Source organism: Schistocerca serialis, chromosome 7 (genome assembly GCF_023864345.2).
Source record: "Schistocerca serialis cubense isolate TAMUIC-IGC-003099 chromosome 7, iqSchSeri2.2, whole genome shotgun sequence".
Lineage (NCBI taxonomy): Eukaryota > Metazoa > Arthropoda > Insecta > Orthoptera > Acrididae > Schistocerca > Schistocerca serialis.
The window spans coordinates 206,200,725-206,223,727 of record NC_064644.1 but is presented as its reverse complement, the minus strand read 5'-3'; the positions used below and the strand labels follow the sequence as shown (position 1 = coordinate 206,223,727).

Sequence of the window (23,003 nt, the reverse complement as noted above, 5' to 3'; positions counted from 1 at the left end):
TTTACGTTTTTCGTGGATCCCTTAGAAAGGAGTCCTGGGATGTGGAAAGAGTCAATGAGTCATTTTTTTTGTACAATTCTAATGCAGACAGAGTTGTGAGTTATAATCTTTGTGAAGAAATTCATCGATGGAGTAGAAGGAGTTGGCCAACAGGAAGTTCTTTAATTCACTCTGAAACCGGTCTTTATCACTTACAAGACCTTTGATATGCTCCGGTAAGTTTTTGAATACATGATTACCCATGTATTTGACTCCTTTTTGTACTAATGTTAAGCTTTTATAGTTCGTATACAGATTGTTTATGGTTCTGGTATTATAATCATGTTCTGCGCTATTTTGTATAAAAACAGACGTGTTGGAAATGACAGAGGACATCAATGAGTATATGTACTGAGAAGTAGTAGTAAGAATACCAATTTTCTTAAAGAGGTCTCCGCATTATGAACTAGGACTGACACCAGATATAATTCTAATGACTCGTTTCTGAATTTCTCTTTGTTAGAGGAGTTTCCCCAAAAGATGATTTCATAACTCATTACTGAATGGAAGTAGGGCGAATAAACTAACTTCTTCATTTTTAAATCACCTATTTCTGGTATCAGGCGTATCGCAGATGTAGCTGAACTACGGCGTTTCATTAAGTCTAGAGTGTGAGTTTTCAAATTTAGGTTGTAGTTAATTTGTAACCCAAAAAATTTGACTCTCTCTACAGCTTTAATTTTATTGTTTGAATACTATACTAATAGGGTCCGGTATTCTTTGTGAGGTACTAAACTGTATGCGCTGGGTCTTGTCAAAATTCAGTGACAATCCATTTGCTGTGAACCACCCATTGATACTTACAAATATTTCATTAGCTGATCGCTCAGTGAGATCACGAGTACTGTTTTTTATACCAATACTTCTATCATCTGCAAATAAGATAAAATTTGCATTTTGTGACACTGCATATTGAAGATCATTAATATATAATAGGTACAAAATGGTTCAAATGGCTCTGAGCACTATGGGACTTAACATCTGTGGTCATCAGTCCCCTAGGACTTAGAACTACTTAAACCTAACTAACCTAAGGACATCACACACACCCATGCCCGAGGCAGGATTCGAACCTGCGACCGTAGCAGTTGCGCGGTTCCGGACTGAGCGCTTAGAACCGCTAGACCACCGCGGCCGGCTATAATAGGTACAACAAGGGACCTAAAATATAGGCCTGGGGCACCCCTTGTCTGATGGTTTCATATTTTGAATGACTGTTGTTACGTGGAAAGCCTGATACAGACATACAATGTTGCCTATTAAAAAGATAGGATGAGAAAAAATGGCTCAAATGGCTCTGATCACAATGGGACTTAACTTCTGAGGTCATCAGACCCCTAGAACTTTGAACTACTTAAACCTAACTAACCTAAGGACATCACACACATCCATGCCAGAGGCAGGATTCGAACCTGCGACCGTAGCGGTCGCGCGGTTCCAGACTGTAGCGCCTAGAACCGTAGGATGAGAACCATGAGCCTGCTATTCCTGTTATCCTATAATATTTTAGCTTTTGTATAAGGATATCATGCTTAACACAATCAAAAGCTTTAGCCAGATCACAGAATATTCCAAGTGGTAATAACTTTTGATTTATTGATTCTAATATATCATCTGTAAAAGTGAATATAACTTGATCAGTTGTCAATCCTTTCCAAAATCCAAACTGATTGTGAATGAGAATATTTTTCTGTACTAAGTCTTTAGAAAGTCTATTGCACTTACCCCTTTAAAACATTTTTGAAAATATTGACAATAATGAAATGGGGCAGAAGTTTCCCACTGATGATTTGTCTCCTTTTTGTGTAATGATTTGACAATAACATATTTAAGCCTATCTGGAAAAGTACCACTGTGGAGGTATTCATTACATAATTAACTCAGTATGTCACAAAGTTCTGAGGAGCAACATTTGATTATAGTAGTGCTGATTTCATCATAGCCACTGGAACATTTGTTTTTAAGAGAGATAATAATATTAGAAATCTGTTTTGGTGAAGTAGGTTATGGTTGAATTTTGTCAGACTTCTGCAGAAATGCATTTTTTAAATATTTTAAAGCTGTCTTGTGAGGAACAATGCAAACCTAAGTTTCTGAAAGGAAATAGTTGTTTAAGTGTCGGCCATTTCGGAGGTATCTCTAGTCAGTTCATTATTTACATTTATCATTATTTCCTCATTTGCCTGATCAGTTTTTCCTGTTTCACTTTTTACTCTTTTTTTCTTGATAATAAGTACATTTTGAGGTTCTGATTACTTTGTTTAGAATTTTACAATATAATTTATAGTGTGATTTAGCTCTGTAGTCATCGTTTTCCCTTGAAATTAAGTTCAATCTTCTTTTTGTTTTGCAAGATACTTTTATTCCATTTGTAATCCAAGGTTTTGAGACATTTAATCTATTTGATTTGATTACTTTCTTAGGACAGCTGTTTTCAATGTGACCTACGACTGTATTGGAGAAACAGTTACGTTTTTCATTTATCCTGAGTGAATTGTATATATCTTTCCACTCTGTACTCCTCAAACAGTTTTTTATACCTTCAATTGCTGTTCTATTTATTATTCGTATAGTTTCCCACTTCCTATTATTAGTTGAATCAGACCCCACTATATTAATGGTAAGCAACTGGGCGTCATGATCTGAAAGACCATTAAATTTTGGATTTATACTATGATTTGCTAGTGTGGTAGTATCTATGAAAATGTTATCAATAGCAGTGCTGCTGGTACCCATAACCCTGGTTGGAAACTGTATTCTTATGGAATGACATTATACGAAGTGGTAAGAGACTCTAGTATGGATCTTGAGTGACTATCCTCCAGCAAATTTTAATTAAAATCTCCGTTTAGTATGAGTTCATTATTTGTAGAAGTTAAGAAATTTAATACTGCATCAAGATGTTTAGTGAATAGCTGGAAATTACCAGTTGGAGCCCTGTGTATTGTGCCTATAATTATTTTCTTTTGTGTGTTTTTACTTGTGTGGCACAGGCTTTAAAATGCTGATGACTACAGTATTTGTGAATGTCAATGTTTCTATAATTGTGACCCTTTCTAATGTGTGTGCAAACTCCTCCTTTCTCTATCTCTTTTCTATGATACTTTGAAGCTAAGGTATACCCTTCCATATTAAGCATTTCTGTTTCACTACTTAAATGATGTTCGGAAATACAAATAATATCAACAGGATTTGTAGACTGTAGCTCATCTAAACAGATCTGAAATTTATTAATTTTGTTTTTAAACCTCTGATATTTTGATGTAGCAAATTTACTGTTACTTTTTTTTGTCTTCACAAGTATTATGCTTAACAATTTCAGATACATCTTGTTTCAATATTGAATGTGTAGATAATGAGGTTAACCTAAAAAAGAACTACTTACGTGAGTTGCAGTGTCCCCCCTTAAAGAATTTGCTATCGACCTAGCCAGTATATCCATCCTTATTCTATTGAGATGCAGGCCATCAGAAGTAAAGCCCCACCTACCAGTAGTGTCAACAGGGAACATCTGTGCAAAGCTTCATCTGATCTTCACTCCATTTCGCGACCTATTGGACCTTACGTTCCGAATGGTCTTCGCATTATTAATGTGTCGTAAATCAAGGGGCACAAGAAATTCAACACATTGCAATTACGTAGCAATAAGAGACCTTACAAGACAGTGCACGTTTAATCAGCCTTTTGTCGATGGACCACGCCTACGACTGTAGAATTCCTTCAGTAACTTTATCATCTCCGAATGCGCACTAATATCAAACTTGCGGGCATGAATTCGATCGCAGTGTCCGCTAAACAAGAAGTAAACCGACCACTCATGGACGGTGGCACCCTTGCATCTGTAAAAAGCCGCATAATAAGAAAACTCACAGGATTGCATGTAATCAGACTCCATTGTAAGATTTTTTATTGTTCCTCGTACCAATATGATGCTTCGCAGCCCCATCAGCGTTGCATCCATCCATTTTCTCGAAGACCTCTCGTGACAGATCACAGCACAGTCAGGACCCGGGATATTGAAACAGTCCTGAGATGGCTCCTGAACAATTACGCGCGAACTGGCAGCAATTTTCTTAGTTCTGCATAGCCTATTCCTAGCTGTCAGAACAGCCGGTCGTTCCGCACGAAACGTATTGTTTACAGAATTCTCATTAGATTTCCCTTTACGACGTGTTACTCGGTAGCCTAGGAAGGGCAATTTCACCGACGGCAATCTCCGGGTAACTGCAGACGCTCCACCGTAACTGGATTGTTTCGTGCTTAGTTATGCAAGATTTGTGCGAATCATGGCTGGAATGGCAACTTATTTCGTCGCGTGCGGAGGCTTCATAAGTAAAACCAATATTTTCCGTCGACGTGCGCAGACTGCACACAACGAGACTCGGAGAATGGTGACGTGTGAATGACTTCTTTTTTTTATGACGCTATATTGATGCTGCCATAAAAGTTTGATTCAGTACAGGAATTTCTTGGATTCATTCTACTGTTAGTTTATAGTTTGTCACGTAACAACGAACAATTATTGAAGTTCGTGCGTAGAATCGATGAAACTGAATGCCTGGCATCGCACTACAGAAGCCTGCATTACCAAGAACTGCTGAAAGCCAGAACTATCGTACAATCCCCACCTCACACATTCGAACTTCTGTACGGAATTGCCGTGTTTGGCTCTAGGAAAGGCCACAGGCATCAAGAGTTCTATCATTTCCTTTGACAATGAAAGCGATGTATAAGAAAACCCTCAAATCCTAGGAGGTTTTGTCCACCTAAAGAAAGCATTCGACGAAAAATCTTTGAAAACGTCTGAAAAATAAATATCTTTGTAAGAGAAATCGAGTAAGGTATTAAAGAAAGTGCAAGAATCAAGAAAAGTCGAGAAAAATTAAAGGTGAACCGCAACGTCCTCAGATTGAAAGATGTGGGCCTCCTCTAGCGTTAAACCTGTATATCGAGGAAGCAGTGAAAGAAATAAAATAAAAGTTCTGAAGCGGGACTTAAGTTCAGGACGACAAAATATCAATCATATAGCGATCTTTGTAAACATACATGAGACACCACCAGTGGAAAATCATTATTTTGCCAGTACCTAACCGAAATAATCATTCCGAAGGGTCCATTACAGGGAATTTAAAAATTCTGTATAATGCCCTCAAAGGACTCACACATCTATGAAGGATGTGGGCAAACAGATTTCTGGTAGCTACTGCACCTCAGTAGGTTTTGTACAATAACGCCAGTGGTCTATTTTACACAATATTTTAGATCTATGTGACGATGCTATGCTGAGTGTATTTATATGTTTAGACGATGCCATTACGGCTTTATGACATTAGGAAATGGTGTAGAACAGGTACGCTTTACCTTATTATATCTGTACATTTCCCAGTTTGTATGATAGTGTATTGTGATATGAAATGCTGTATTGTGTTGAAAGATAGACTGCCCACTAGGTGTATATATTTTTTTTATATTGTAGACCTGAAAATCGTCATCACTGACTGAAACCGGTCATCACCAAAGGAATTTATATTGCGATCAAAGACTGGAATAAAAAACATTTGACTCATACTGAATACTCTAGAAGAGGTAGAAATTTATGCACATAAATAAATAAGACTTTATCTTTTAGAGTAAAATACGAGGGTTGGAACTTAAATAGTGGCAACTATTTATTCACAACCGATACGAAAGAGTTACATGTTTGCACCTATTACTGTTCTTCAAAGTAGTCACCAGCGTTGTGTAGAACCCGTTGGCAGATACGTGGAAGGTGCAGTATACCATTAGCTATACCATTAGCCTATTCTATTGGTGATGCGAATGGAGCGGTGTACTGCCTGTCGAATCTCTGGAACAGTTCTGAAGCGAATGCCACGAAGTGGTTCCTTCATCTTCGGAATCAAAGTCACAAGGACTTAAGTCCGGGGAGTATGGTGGATGGTACAGTATTTCCCAGTCCCATCGACCGAACAGAGCAGCCACAGATTGCGCTGTATGCTGCCACGCATTATCGTGCAAAATGATGGGTGGGTTGCGCAGAAAGTGTCGCCGCTTCTTTCGCAAAGCTGGTTGCAGGTGATGCTCCAAAAACGAACAGTAATACTGCGTATTGACAGTCTGCCGTGGAGGAACGTAATGTGTACAGTCGTACACGAGAATCACCATAACCTTAGACCGCTCCATTCGCACCATCAACAGAACAGGCTCTGCTAACGGAATACTACGCCTTCCACATCGCTGTCAACGGATTCTACACAACGCTGGTGACTACTTTGAAGGACAGTAACAGGTGCAAACATGTAACTCTTTTTTGGTTGTGAATAAATAATTGCCACTATTTAAGTTCCAATCTTCGTATTTCTGTGGTCTGTTTGATGATCTGTTGTTGGTTGTACCTGCTCTTTTGTTTTCTGTTTTAACGTTTGAGGCCTTTTTTTGAAGATTTTAAGGTTGCATACTTCGCTTATGCGATTTCTATTAATATTTGTGTTATCCTTTATCGTAAGTCTCTAATTATTTCATCCACTGATTTTCCGTTAAACAATATTGCTATTACAACTATAACTGCAGCTTTTATATATGTATATACTAAATTGTAGGTCTGTTGACAAACGACGCTTTTACTGGTCGTCACTGCAAAACTCGACACTGCATTTGTGTCGTTGCAAACACGCCTGACACGTTATTTTAGCTTTATTGACAATTCATCGTGATGTATACATCGCGTTGACTAGTAGTTGCGTCTGACCACATATTAATGGATCTTCGTCTCTGCCGTTCCACGTAAACATTAGCAGTTGGTCAGTCGCTGGTACATCTCTGAGAGCATCACCTTGTTGCCTCACACGGTTCATATCGATACTCCAAGGCAACTAACGGCGTCTCCTTAGTTTACCTTTTGTGTGGTTACGCACTGTATATCGAAGTCGACTTTACGAACTGGTCATAGAGGGCAGTCTCCGGTCTCAGAACCAATTACTATTGATTTACTGCCTGTAACTTTAACTGGTATTTTGATATCTCTTCTAGCAGTTATGTTTTGTTGTTTTTTAGTTTAGATTTCACCTTTTGTATTTCATTTTGTGCTGCTACCTTGTATCTATGTAACTTCTGCAACGTTTTTACTTACTATGTGCCCTATCAGCTGCTGCTGACGTCATCCGAAATGTGGTGGGCGGAGCCGCTTCTTCTTACCCTATAGCCTCACCACAGTATCCAGAAATTGACGTTCGTTTCTCTACATACAGTACCTGCTCCGTCGACCATCTCCGCCTCTCACCATTGAGTGTATATTGTTTTAATTATTCTTATGTTTATATGTTTCATTTGGTAACCCTTGTTGTTAGATGTTCCTCCAAACCTGAAAATGTACTTATATTTCAGACAATGGTCTGAAGATGGTCTTAGAAACAGCTTGAAAGCGGTCATCATTTTAATAATTGTTTTTATGCGCTCAGGACTGTTAAAATAAAAATCAATTATATACTTCGGTGATGATATTCCTAACATTGGGCAGGTGAGAAAGATTGGCAGCATCTGCTGAATGCGATGAACAGTCTATAGATCACAGAAAATGGATTGAGAGTAAAACAAAGCATGTCGAGAGTAAAGAGAAACAGCAGATACCAGACACGTAACAATCTGGACATCAAGACTGGGAACCATGTACAAGAGATGAAGGAATTTTGCTGTCATGGATACGAAATATCGTACGAGTAAAGAAGTAAGGAGGGCACAAGAAGCAAAACAGCATAGGAAAATAGAGTATTTCTCTCCCAAAATAAATCCGCCAAAACAAATGTAGCCCTTAATTGTGGAATAAAACTTAATCATGAACCAAAGGAAAAAGGGAAACGTAAATACCTGAAGGGATTGAGATATTATGTTATATTACATAGGGTCATAAACAATTATGTTCGTGAAAAATCGATGAGGAAGGGAATATGAGGGAAAATTTAAGTACAAGAAGGAGTAGACTTATGGGGCAAATATTGACATTTGAGAATAACGTTCATATTACTAGAAGAAGAAAGAACACGCAAAAATTGCAGGGTGAGGGTAATTGTAGCATATACTACAAACAACGGAGGACGTCGGCTGTAAGTGCTGCTCTGAGATCATGAGATAAACGCAGGAAAAGATAGTGTGCAGGATGGCATCAAACCAGACTACACAAAACAAAATTAGAAAACAACCATGTTTATTGTGAAAAAATGAAAAAGAGAACGCTGAAGGAGCTACATTCGCAAATAAGCCCCTTGTAATAATTATTTTTGTTGTTTTTCATTTTCTTTGTCCGATCTGTTAGGCAGAAATTTTTCTTCTTCTGAAATTATTAACCTGTATTCTTGTTTACAAAATGTTGTGAAACAGCGCAGCATTTTGTAGTTCGCCCAAGGTGCTAAATCGTACAATAGCAACCTGGACGACAATTACGTTGACACTTGAATTTGTACACATGGTATTCTCAAGACCGGTAGTGGTTTTATAATGCCTTGAAAGAACTTTACGTTTTCAAATAAATCCGACAGCAATATTAAGGCCTATACGACGTTTTTTATTGCAGCAACAAACAATGATCCGGGCAATGTGGCTCCTGTCTTTTTTAGTCGGTTTTACATATCTTTAACATTGGTTATGACTTCTCATGTTGGCTACTGAACCTTTCTAAATTGATTTACCAAATTATTCAAGGGTTGTGTGGATTCACCATGTGGTGGACGTGGGCGGCCCCGCAGAATACAGATTAATAAACCACCGCCTTGACTGGTACATGTCGGTGCCGCCATAAATCGTCAGAATTGTTTGTTGTGCATGTATGCAAGCCGCTCTCACTCTTCAATTGGCGATTTAGTGTCGCTGTAATTTACTGCACCGTGTGACGCACTGTGTAAATCACCGGAGTCGTATTCGACTAGGGCATCATTCGGGTCCTAATACGGCCTTTCTAGATCGTATTTTCAGTAAAGCATTAAAGTAAGTGCCGTACAGCTCCTTCAACGTAACAATCGAATAACAAATATAATTCCCCCCCCCCCCCTGGCCATTTCCAAACCGATTTGGCATTCGCTCTCTACTCATATGAAGTCACCAACATTAGAAGTCCTTATATATATATATATATATATATATATATATATATATATATATATATATATATATATATATGTTACGCATTGGTTTGTACATCATAAGACGCAACTCAGAATTATACGTAAGTAAAGCTATCGTTGCGGAAGTCAATTTTGCATACCACAATGGATAAAAACACACAATTACACAGACTTTTGAAATGATTTTAGTTCATTAGTAGTTCACAGTAACATCTTTGCGCAAGCTAAGAGAGAAGAGGGCGAAATAACCTCCTTTTCAGAAAACTGAGTTATTGCAGTTGCTCATATACAACTTGAACACCCGTTTTTCCCCCTTTGTTGTACAATACGTGTAGTCTTGGTATTCTGATATCATGTTTTCTTTGTACATTCACCAAAGGACTTCTACGAAAAAAATTGGTAGTATTTATATGAGCTAAGCTCTGTTATATACGAACTGTGAACCGCATGAGGACAGAGATGTGAGAGCAAATACTTTTTCTTTAAAAATCCTAAAGTTAGAATTTTAAATTTTGGTAGCAAGTAAAACAGCTTTCTTTACTAAGAAATGTACTGTCGCACGTCATCAGTGAAGTAATTAAGAAAGTTTCCCGTTCTACAGCAGCAACATAGGGTAGAAATTAGTTTAAGACGCAAGAGAAATATTTCAGTACTCTGAATATGGTTGGAGGAATAGTGATTTACCTGCCACATAGCTGGTCTAAAGTTTATGAGCGTATGGTCATCTGAACATACTGCCTAAGGATAGATAGTCGCACTACGTTTAGGGTAATACCTGGTTACATGTTTAAGGAACATATTTTGCACAAACGAACTGTTTTATAGTGCTCTTTCAGTCCTCGCCTCTCCTCTGTATATAAGTTTCAGTTAAGATGGTCGTTAATCTACGCTACACATGCAGTCACAATCGTCCTCATCGCTTTCTACATTAACTGGATCAAAGATCATAAATAACGTATAATTCGTCTTCTGAGAATTTATCACAAAAACTTATCTTCGTGTGTTATTTCTCCATACACTAAATTATCTGCACATTTAGTCTCTAAAAGAGTCCCTTCCGTTATATTGTTAATACTGACTACCATCGTCCCTAGTTCAACCTTCTCGTCGTTTTACAAAAGGGTAACTTATCACCCTTATTGACAAGAGATTGTTAATAGTGGTTCTTACCTAGAGTATAAAACGCGTTTTCTAGATTCTTGTTTACTCTTATTCTCAATTCATAGCATCTTAACTGTCATTTGCTTTATTTTCAAAACAGTTTTCACATTCTCAGAGCAATGCTCAGCACCGTTTCCTTTACAGCTCAACAGTTCCTATAGTTATTTGTTCCGCATAGAAAGTATACGCTTTTTGTGGAACTCGTTATCTACACTTGCTCTGAACGTGAGTTCAGTCCGTTATTGCGTGTTTCTATCTCTCCATCGCTGCACCTTCGCTACACAAACTGAAGAGAAAAAATGCTGTTCCTCATTCCTGATAATACTTACATGCCGAAACTGGCTACATATTTCTCTTTTTTAATAAAATTGCTTTGATGTAGAAGAGAATGTTGGGTCTGTCTGACTTTCATGCTTACCAAAATTGCAGCAACTAATCTTCGTAACGGAGGACGTGAAGTCTAGCTGTGTTGATTTCTGTCTGCTAACCCCTTCGCTTGTGAAAATGATGCAATACTATTTATTGGTGTTGTTGTTGACGAAATGATGATGTAGTTATAGTCTACAATCATCAGACTAGTTAGATGCAGCTGTCCACTCTACTATGTCCTGTGCAAGCCTCATTTCAGACTAACTTTTCCTACTTACAGCCACTGCGAAAAAAAAAAAAATTGTTCTGAGGACTATGGGACTTAACTTCTGAGGTCATCAGTCCCCTAGAACCTAGAACTACTTAAACCTAACTAATCTAAGGACATCTCACACATCCATGCCCGAGGCAGGATTCGAACCTGCGACCGTAGCGGTCGCGCGGTTCCAGACTGTAGGGCCTAGAACCGCTCGGCCACCTCGTCCGTCACATCCACTGCAACTTAACCTTGTTCTACCTCCACAAGTTATAGACTTTTCCTTAATTATTCGCGATGTGTCCTACCAATTGAAACCTTCTATCAGGCAAGTTGTACCATAATGCTCAATGTGCCTTCATTTTTTTAATTTTTATTTGATCTCTTCACTTAATCTTCAGCCTTCTTCTGTACCACCACATTTCAAAAGATTATATCATTTTCTTGTTCATGATCATATCGTCTGTTCTTCTCTTCTTTTCAATGCACTATTAATTCCGTAGAAACGACTCACAGAGTTTCTGCTGAATTATAATGTCATGGGCAAAACTTAAGGTTTTATTCCCTTTCCAAATTGCTCCTTTGTTGCCGTTGTTGCTTGTTCAGTATACAGATTGAATAAAATCAGGAATACGCTACAACCCCGACTCACTCTCTTCTCAGGTACTGGCTGCCCTTCATATCCTTTGACTCTTAAAACTGCGATCTGTCCGACGTAGCAGTTGAACGTTTCACTCCCTGTATTTTGTTACTGCTACCATTAGAATCTGAAAGATTCCTATCAGCACTTTCGAAAGCTTTCACTAACTGTAAAATAGGTTCAATATTGTCCCAGTGCTCCAACGGATCTCCAAAACCCAAACTGATCTTCCCCGAAGTCAGCATCTAACACTGCTTCCATTATTCTCTAAATAATTCGTGTCAGTATTTTTCATCCGTGACTATTAACCTGAATGCTCTGCAATCTAACCTTCACACCTGGCAGCACCTGTTTCATTTGGCACTGGAGCTAAAAACGTTCTTTTTTAAGTCTGAGGGCATTTGCTGTGGCTTTTATATCTTGTATACGAGCTGAAATAATTTTGTAATGTTTTGCTTTCCCAAGGGTCTGTTGACAGTGCATGAACAAATCAGAATACTAATTGCTCCCTAACTAATCGAGATACAATAAGGAGTGCAATTGGATTTAAAACTTTTACCACACAGTTCCTGGATGGGGCGTCGTTGTCAAAAGCGTTGGTAGTGTGTGGCGTACCTGGAAATAGTATGAAGGAGTCGCTGATGTTCTGATGTCCACAGCCTTGTGAAGAGGTTCACAGACGTCGCAGTTCTGTACTAGAGTATGACTTCGTTAGGATTTGGAGGGCTCACCGAAGTTCAACCCAAAGAAAAGTTGTGTTAAGTGTGAAACATTTAGAGGAAAAAATGAAACACTCGCTTTACGGCAACGGTATTTAATGCGGCATTAGACTGCCCCTAGTTGACACACTTGCTTCGCAGTGAGGTCGCATTATTCCCACCATGAGCACTTGTTCTTCTGCACTATTGTGAAGTGCATCTGTTCTACTGAACAAGTGCTCATATCTCTTAAGGTAAGCGTTTTTGAGCGCGTGTCCACTCCAAAAATATGTATAGTGCAGAGCCTGCAGTACAAGTATAGTAATGACGTGTCACGATTTTTCAGTGCATAGACTACAGTGCTTGCGTGTAGCGAACTCCTGAGAACCATCTGCATCCCCTTCTTCGCTGACAGCTAGCAATTAGGAGAACTTGACACTGTTGTGTTATTGAGAGCAGTCATTATATGCTGGCCTCAGTAGACAGACTTTAGTACCAACATTCTCTCATAAAGCGGACGGGTTCGAGTCACACTTTGAGCGTGCTGTTGCTGTGTTCTTGAGTGCTCTACGCTGATAAAAATGGTTATATATGGCTATATGATTAATACAATATTATTTGTATATACGGATACCACTAATACGAGGTCGCTTCTCAACAGTGAAATTGCGTTCAGTTCGTTGAACGCCAGCATTTTAAATTAGACCTAAAAGTGACTATATCGAATATCTGCTGAAATACATAAACAAAGATTGGACGTACGGTTTTTTTGGGCAGACTCTGCAACGTCTTTCTGCGATCGCGGATTACTTTCCAGATTCTTAGTTAGGTTGCACCTGTCATTGTTTCTGTCAGATAAGTGATGTGTAACGTGAAGTATGATTCGGAAATCAACCTTTGACCAGTGAAGGACAATGCCACAGGTTTCACAAAAAACTAAAAGTAAAAACTGCCTGCGTTACATCAATTAAAGTTATTCGATTTGAAAATAAGCAACAGAAATTGATTACAGGTACTTGTGTACTTCCGTTTCTTTAGTTTCACTGTCAAAGATACGCGAAAAACGCTGTGATTATGTTTTAGACAAAGATGATGTCTGAAATATGCAGAAGTTAATGAGTACAATCACTCACATGACCAGAATATTTTCTTCGGCATCAAATCACTGTGATGTCATTAGCAAGTGAAACATTTACATTTTGTACGTGATATTGAAAACAGTATGTTTAATCTCTGTTTTTAATATTGATACGAGTTAAATACTGTACCACCGGGAGAGGTTATTTTGTTTCCAACACCTCCCATTTTGTAATAACCTACAGCACAGTTTGTTTTAGTCGTACGCTTTGTGTTAGATGTTACTCAATATGTGAGTGACCTCCTTTACAGAACACTAATAATTTAAACGCAAAATCAGAACAAGAGTTCGCATACACTCTAGAAATGGAGATAATTTATTGCTAGCAGTGTTCGAAACCCGATATTTCTGGTAACTTCCAGCATATTAATACCTCTGTGCGCCTATATGACAAACAAGAGGTTGTTGAATTAAATGAACAAATGCAACCCTGCTATTTATGAGTTATGCATTATCCTCTTGCAGCGAGCAACGCTATTCCCCCAACTTAGAGGTTCAAGTTCATTTGATTACTTTGACCGTGGTATGCGAAATAGTGAAACGTTTTCGTAATTAAATTATTTTCATTATTATGTCTACACTGTTAAGAACTTAAGAAATAAATGTACAAGAAACTGCTGTGCTTTGTGCCTGTAGAGCTATATCGTGTATGATAATTAATTTCACGTTACACAAAAGAGGATTTAAAATATTTTGAAGTTATAGGCGTTTGGAGATTGTTTAAAAAAATGTGTTCCCGAAGCTTCGAAAATGGCTTGAAAAAGTTAACCACAGGAATGGAAAAGAGTCTCTTGCACTTGGAACACTTTGGAATTAAGACGCATCAGTTACAAAATACAATCGGATTACGTAGATAACAGACGCTTCAACACTACAACGTTTAAGAAATGTACACGAGTATTATTTGTATTATTCTGCTGCTTCACATCAACGTCAGCATCTCAATATTATTCAAGCAACTACCTCCATCTTAAGAATATTATTCATTATAATTTAGAGACTTGTGAAGTCAACGCAGAAAACATTTGTGCACTTTGTGTGGCATTTAACTTAACTCATTCCGATATCATAAACGAAGTGGAACCATCTGTATATATGCATATAAATATATATGTAGATGCCCTCAGTAGCCAATAACCTAACAATAACTGATTTATCCCTGTTATCTATCAGAAATAATTTTTTTTTAATATTCAAATGACACGAAGAAACTAGTGTTAGGAAGACTATATCTGAGTAGCTGCAACACTTATTATGGCCCCAATACGTGAGGCTTTAAGGCTGAAACGGTTCAAAAGATAATCACCTGTAAACTAATATATTTTTCTCTGAGAAAATAAAAAATTGCTCCAGAAGTGTCTGCTAGTCGAGTACAGATACTTCGGCCTTCGGCCTTTTGTATCACACTCTTCAGTAAACCACACTACTCTCTCACCTCGCATTCGGGAAGACGACGGTTCAAACCTGCATCCGGCCATCCTGTTTAGGATTTCCTGATTTCCCTAAATCGCTTCAGCCAAATTCTGGTATGATTCTTTTGAAAGGGCACGGCCAACTTCCTTCCCCATCCTTCCCTGATCCGATGGGACCGATGACCTCGCTGTTTGGTCCCCTCCCCCACTCAACCAACAATCAAGATTCTGTCACATTTCGTTACCCTCTACTCTGTATACACTTCAGTCCTAGCTGACATGTATCTCCCACTTGACATTCATTGAAAAAGATGCCGAAAACGCATTTCAAAAACAATCACCCTTATACATAGTGAAATTCCGAGTAGCGCACTGAATGGCTACATGCTATTGACTTTGCGAGACCGGACCTATGAAGCTGATGGTCACTGCGTACTGACATTTTGTCAGCTCCATATATTTGCACGACTTACCTGACTACAACTGTGATATTGTAGACGAAGGCTCTGTTGCCATGTTGATTTCTTCATGGCGATAATTCTGAAGGACTAGAATGGCCTAAAAGACAGTGACTCAATCTTTGATATTTATCTATTATATTTTGTGTTCATTCCCATTGTTATTATTGTTTCATTTTTTTTCACGCTACACTTTTTGCAACTGATACTAGTTGGGAGTATTTAATACTACATGCTTCCATTGGAGCTGATATTTACAAATCTTACTAAGTATGTACAGAATCAAGCGTTGTCACAGTGAAAATAATAACCTGCCTCTCCACATTACTTCGTAGTTCCGAAACTTGCAACGGTATAGTTTAGGTAAATAATAATAATATAGCGGGACTGTATGCCATTAAGAACAACAAAGTAAAATACATCTGCTACATTAAGTACTCTCAGGTGAGTCGTTGCATATTTGTCTTCTTTTTCAACTGGTCGTTAAAATATCAGTCATACCGATAATACACGTAACTGTTGCAGAGCTCGCTAGCGTACACCTGTGCGAGGCGCTTGGCTCGGAGGTCAACTTCTTCGAATCCTGTGATGGATGAAGTTTTCAGTGAGACTAGTGCTTGGCCAGCAAATGGAGGAAAGGCGGTGGCGGAAAGTTCCTGATCAACAGTCTTTGAGCGAATGTCTTGGACTTAATTCCAAACCTTTCCGCAGTGTCTCACGCGAAGTAAGAGCATGGAACACTACAGTTGGTGATCTGTTCGTCGGATGGTGACATTATGCTCAGCGGCTGCGTTGGTACTATTACAGAGAGAGGTAGGCTATGTGTCGGCACTGTTTTTCACCCTTTCTCGTCTCTCATCCTCATCATCATACAACACAACCATAACACTATATTATAAACGCATCCATTACATTTACCTGGAATCTGAAAATACACATACGACAAACGCTTCATGTATCTTCAACGAAACGGGCAAATTTGCGGGGAGGAAGAACATTCTTTCCGACACACAGAAATACCAACTCTGCAGAAAATTCCAGCCAGCAATGCCATACATCAAGATCTGAATACATACCTTATTCTGTTGAATACCTGTTAATCTGTAACTATGTCATCTGCGAATTGTCAGAGATTGGACCATCATTTTCCGCTAAGCCATAAGTAAGTAACATGGGAAGCTCTTGACCTACCATGCATCCCTGGGTCACATCCGATATTTTTTACGTGTTTATAGATGACTCCTTTCTTCATAGTAAAGGCTTGCATCTTCGATATGAAGACCATCTGGATGTATCTAGATATGATGGTGATTACGAAAATGTGTAGCTCACTACAGAACAGTATTCAGTACCTACTAGTCGAATTGTTTAAAGCAAAAATGTTCAACAAATTAAAATAACATACATTATACTCTGTCGGCGAATTCTTTTCTAATCAGAGGCCAATGGCTACCTAATTTGCAACTCATAATCACTGCTATGAAATTAGCAACAATTCTGATATTCAACTTGTTACTATGATGGCTGTTCTCTTGTATTATAACTGTAATCGTGACGCAACCAAATCAGTCCAAACTGGTCAATGACGTAGCACTGGCAATACTAAAATGAAACTGTCCCATGCTAGAGTACTTTCTTTACGAACCATCAGTGAGGTGCCGATTCAAAAGATTTTCAAAACACAGTTCCAAATTCTACTCGTTCCCTCTACAAATCAATGGCGTTCGTGATATCCTGTGCGATAAACATAATATGAATATGGCACAACGAGGTTTCGGAATCCACGCTTGTTATTACGCAGCATGTTCATTGTTGTATCTGAACTCAAGAGTATGTTATAAGCGTCTGCTGTAGAAGCAGATGAGTGATACAGGATTGTAATTCTGCGGACCAGTTCCTCTTCCCATTTTGTAGATTGGTGCTACCTGCGAACTCATCTCTGCTCAAATAATGTAGTATAAATTACAATTTTCCGTAGGCGATAAGGCAGCTACTTTGGAATAATGGTGGGATCACTTAATTCTACAAACATCCGCTGATTTTCAACACTCTGTGTCCGGATATCTATAGCATTTTCCCTTGCAGCAATGAACCAATGTCAGTTACATACTTTCCTTCGCGTGTTTGTAATGGCACGGTCAAAATTGTTGCACCGCTGCTTTATTTCTCTTTCTGAAGAGCTTTGTCAACATCAGATATCTGGCATCTACAGCTGGATAATATCTGCCCCTAGAAGCTTCACACATATTACGATTTTCCGAATCCACGTCACCGCTCTGTGTCTTGAAGATCTTTTCTCTTGGAGTTCAGTGAAGAACTGATTTGGCTCATATACCATCCCTTCATCGATAACAGCCCATATCCATTTCGTTTTCAATACAGCCATCATCGCATCTACGACTTAAGTCTGCTCCCTGTTCCGTTTGATTGTATTCCTGCTTCCCCAGTAATTCTCAGTGTTTTATCATCGCTCGCTGCGGAGCCCTCAATGTGCGATTAGTTATGACATGTAAAAATTGTGTTTCACTGCTAAGAGGAAAAACTGTTAACACATACTGATTGTAAAATTTCCATTTCGAATACAATAAGAATTTAGTTTCTATACTTATATTTAGTTTCACAGGAGCCTAAAAAGCTACTTACAGTGAAGCAACTAATTAAAAAAAAATAACACTCGGTTCTTCTTTTAGTAGTTCCTAAGTAATCTGTCATATAATGGCCAAATTTGAATGGATTACTTAGGTGATCATGCGTCGCAGCTTTTAAGTCGGATATTCCCTCCTTTTACAGGGAAAGTAAGTTATCGATGTGAAAGTCTTGATCACTGCAGCTCGGCAACAGCACATCAGTAGTATGAACGTTTGACTATCCTCTAGAGAATAGATTTTGTAACGCTCGTATCGCGTGAATTAAATTACAAATAGCATGGCGGCGAACTTACTTCTTAAATAAAAAGTTGGACCGTGACAGGTCGTAAACAGTTATAAAATTGGCAGGCATCTCGGTTATATTACTCGCTTCGTATGCATTCCTTATATCTCTCACTATTTCGTGAAAAGCCTGACTTCATTGCTTCCGTAGCTACTAATATTCACCGTTTTCCACGCATATCGAGTATTAGTGGGAATTCCATCCAGTGCTGTGGCTTCTGAAATTTGTAGCATAGCTGTTGTTCTGTGTCGGCGTATATCGCAGGTTAGAAACTGAAACACCCCGGCTATGAATAATCCCCTACGAACATGAACACACAAACACACACACACACACACATATTATATATATATGATCCTTTTAGTTACCAACAGGTCAAATTACAGACCACGCGTATATTGCTTACACTGCATCATAAAGTCGTATACTAATGGTAAATTAAATCTATATTGTAAACTTTGAGAAAAAAAAAAAAAAGGATAATGATCTTCGAATTTCATGAAGAAGGAAATAACTCGCAATCTGCGTGATTATCAGATGTGGATAATTTCACAAGATTTCCGGGAACTAAATGAAGGTCTCAGTGGTAAGCTTCAAAACATATCGTATTATGATTTTTTCATGCATACTCAGACTGCAGGTAACAAATTCTTGCATTGAAACTGCAAGGAATAGTACATTCAGTGTACCAGGTATATTTAAATAACATTACATCTCTTTGGTAGTTGCAGTGCTCCGGTATTCAGAGTGTTTAAGCTGAAGGTAAATTTCTGGATACCTTTTCATACTTATCTCTGGGTTACATATATCACGTTTCATTGTACAATGCTGTTTCGAGAACCTTCGCCCTAATAATTAAAATACATTTTTAAGGTTTGCGAGATTAAAAGTCACTGACGTACACTCGCTCAAAGCTTAAATTGGCTTATTTTCGGGCACTTTTTGTTCAGTGAATGGCGTTGGAACTAAAGAAAAGCACGATATTCACTGCTGAACATTATTTAAGAGTTTGATCGACCTTTCCTGAGACTACAATAGAGTCAACAGCCGTAGCGGCAGCGAGGTCCTCTTAACCAAGCTGAAAATAATGACAGTACGTCATGGAAGTACGTCATCTGCTGCATTGTTTATGTAGAGGACTATTTGAGAACTTGCGTTACCAGTCGAGATATTCATAATTAATACGTTGACGTAGATGTGACGGTTGTCGATTGACTAAAGCGAGCTATAGATTTCCAATGGCGGCTCTGAAGGCGTAGTGCGTGTTGCCTGCACATTCAGGCGTTAGCCGTTGTGGAAGTTCATGGCCAAATGTTATGCACCAGCAGAAAGCGGCCAGTATATTGCGCTCAGTAAATCTGTGTTTACGATGAAGGCAGGCGCGGAGCAAATGTAGCACAGATGTCTGTTGTCAAGTCTGTTTGGCACCTGTATTTACTTCCTGTGAATGATTCAGAGGCATTTATTGGGTACTTTTGTTGTAAAGTACTGGGGTATTACTTAACGATAGTTTACCTACTCAGAATATGTTGCAAGTGTACTAGTACGCCATATTAAAGTAATGAGCTCTTATGCTACATTTTTCTGTATCATTTTATCTGTCACTCCCCAACTGAGACTTAAACGCATTTCGACGTAAACGAGAGCATTACGTAGACGTCAAAATGCTAAACATTTCAGTTTTTATACACTCCCACGTTACATATTGGCTTAAAATCTGAGTCACAATTCAACATGTAATTGAGAATTTTGTACACGCTGAAACATGCACTAAAAAGCACCAAAATATGTAAATTACAGGAAGACACGAGTGGCGGGCTGCAGAACACTTTACCACCTTCAGGCATATTTTATTATTATAATCCCGCAAAAAAAAAAAACAAAAAAAAAACATCGAAGTAGATGATAGTAATAGGTATAAAGGTAAGATGTAACTATAGTACCGTGTTATCTGTCGGAGTAATGTCGGATATCAAATTAAGCGATACCGTGCAGATCTTAAAGCATCCTAAAACTAGTGTTTACTCTCAGAAATATTGACAGAATTCACATCAATGAATGCACATTGTTACAGATAGAGCACAAGCCCAGGGTGTTTTACAATATGAAATTTTTAGTTATTTGCTTGTTTTTACAATTCCAGCTGTTATGAGGTTTACACACTACTAACCGACAATGATCTACAGAAATATTCGCTCTCTAATAACATTGGGAGAGAACGAACATGGAATGAGCAAATATGCGATGATTTAAAGGTATTAACTAATTGTTAAAATTATGTTTTGGCACAACAGTTGTACGTCACTTCTATGTTAAAACAAGTTTTTGTCAAATAACAGACACACCTGACGACGACCTGCTGAAACAGGTAACTTGATGTTATTGTGGCAAATCATGCTTTTTTTTTTTTAAATAAAGAAAAACGTAATTATTGTCAGTTGCGATAACGGCAGCTATTTGGTGAATGTGGTAGGATCTTGACGACAAAGAGTCGTATGAAACCAGAGAAATATCATTAAGTATGCAAGTTAGATATAATTTTACAAAGATGCTGGGCGTGATCAGTGAAGAAACATCGCCTCTTTGAAGAAAGTTTTCAGCGAAAGCTGCGCAAATATTTGGTGGTAGCGCACTGTTATGGTGTCCGACATGTTGCTCTACTCAAACTACTGTGAAGTGGGTGTATGTGGCGCGCGCGCACTCGTGCGGGAGTCCCATTGATCAGGTGACCAAGGTCGCCAGCTTTGTAGTACAAGTGTTGTGTACAAACAGGCCGGCCATACTGACCTCTCGAAGGCACGTGGCCCTGCACTGGGCGACGGTGAGCGGCGATCGCGCGGAATTCTCCTTGCCGGCGCCTCCAGGGGCGCTCTTCGTCCAGAGGGCCGCGTACAACGGCGTCCCCCTGGACATCAGCACCAGAAGCCACAGCGAAACCATGACGCGATCCGCAACCTGCAGCATGGTCAGTCCTTCCACTACCGTTCTCCACAAACACAAGAAGCCCCGTTACTGCTCCGAGCGACGTCCGCAGCTAGCATGCCACGTAATTCTGCACAAGACTGGAACAGCGTCTTCAGTACTTGGCTGGAATCATCGATTCATAACACACGGTCGGCGGGCTTTGCCAAATATAGAAATAAACGGGTGATAAGGCGCACCTACACTCACACACGACCTACTCTGGCTTCGCGCGCTTGCGCACTGAGTCCATCGAGCAGGGGCAGCGCGGGGTCTGGCGGGGCATCACCCCCACTCCGTCGCCACGGCTGGTCACGTGAGACGCGCCGACCCGGCCCCCTCCTCCGCCGCGACTCAAACTTGTTTCGCAGCGAAAGCAATTGTCGGGGGCAGCTGCCTCCTGTTCACGGAAGAAGACCGCGTCTGTGTGACGCAGTCGAGCGGAAAACCATTTAGGCAGAAAGACGACGCCAAAGAAATTTCCTTCCGAGGTGCCTACCGAACTGGCGACTTGTGCGCTTGAACGGACGGCCATTTTGAAATTGTGCGGAGTCATTTGGGAGCGCAATGGAGGGCGTTACCCGCACGTGACGATTAGCGCGAACTCTATATCCAGAAACCTCGTTCTGTTGGATACTGTATGACAGTAGCGAAAACGGGCACACATGAAAGCATCTAATGATAAACGCAAAAACGTTCCCAGTAAACAAGTATCCGCAAATGACCCATTTGGACATGGGTGGTGCATGTGTAATTACGAGGTGCCAGTAACTTCGTCGTAAATGTCGTTATGCTCTGCTCTATGCGCACAAAGAAGAGGCCGGCAAAGTGATTTGCAGAACCGGAAATTGTCGAGGATTAGTAATTAAACCACTCTTACAGGATGGACAGGGCAGTCGCAGCAGACGCGTCATTTGTCAGACAAGTATAGCCACTGGGGAACTTTATAGCAGCAAAGAGTATGCGGACTCAGATTTCATGTGTGTACAGTTGACAGCAATGCGCCGGTAGCTCCGCGTTTCTACCCACAAAAATATCCTTGCTGCTTTGTGAAAATCTGACGTTTTGAGACTGTGCCTGTGTACAAATATAACCGTTTATGTTTGCAAGAATGAAAGCAGTAACCAGCGCTCTTAAACAGTGATATTTATTCACACATATATTGCCGTTACCGGATTAGAACCGAAACGTTCATTTTCGAACGACTATTCACATTCTATGCACATTTATTGATGTTCACATAAGCTTTCAGTTTCTTATTCTCCTATCCGGTGAAAGTTTCTAGTAATGATGGTTCCTCAAATCTCAAAACAATTTGAGATAAGGCCTGGTTTACTGTACTGTAGCCAATAAAGATTGAAAGAGGCGTAAACAAATCTTTAAGGAAGAACTGTTTCGTTTCAGGTTACTTACATCGTTTTTTGGTGTAGGGCACCACCGCCCCAGGGAATTTTCAGCACAATGGGGGAATAAAGAACGGATATGAAATGTAAACATCTAAAAATGTGCACATAAACTTGAACTGGTCTCTGAACATGAGCCTGTCGGTTCGAAACCGGTTACGGCGCTATTTGTGTAAGTAAACAGAATCATTAAGAGTGGTTGGTTGCTATTTTCTTTGTTTCTTTCTTTCTTTTTACGAATCAACCTGTATATAAACACCTTTGTTGAATACATCCCGATAGTAACATATTTACAAGGATCTGTACTTATGTCGACAACAGAAGAGTTTCGCACGTAGCGGATACCGCCGGAAGGTTCAAAATCAAATGTGTGTGAAATCTTGTGGGACTTAACTGTTAGGGTCATCAGTCCCTAAGCTTACAC

General features: G+C 39.3%; 1 protein-coding gene across 1 annotated transcript in view; it reads right to left on the bottom strand.

Moving 5' to 3' along the window:
* LOC126412221 (uncharacterized) overlaps positions 1-21,430 on the bottom strand; it is a 113,903-nt gene extending 92,473 nt beyond the window's left edge. The window contains exon 1 of the mRNA XM_050081710.1: positions 21,003-21,430. Within this exon, the coding sequence (XP_049937667.1) occupies positions 21,003-21,179 (177 nt within the window). The 5' untranslated portion in view covers positions 21,180-21,430. The remainder of the gene's footprint in view (positions 1-21,002) is intronic.
* Between the last annotated feature and the right edge of the window lie 1,573 nt (positions 21,431-23,003).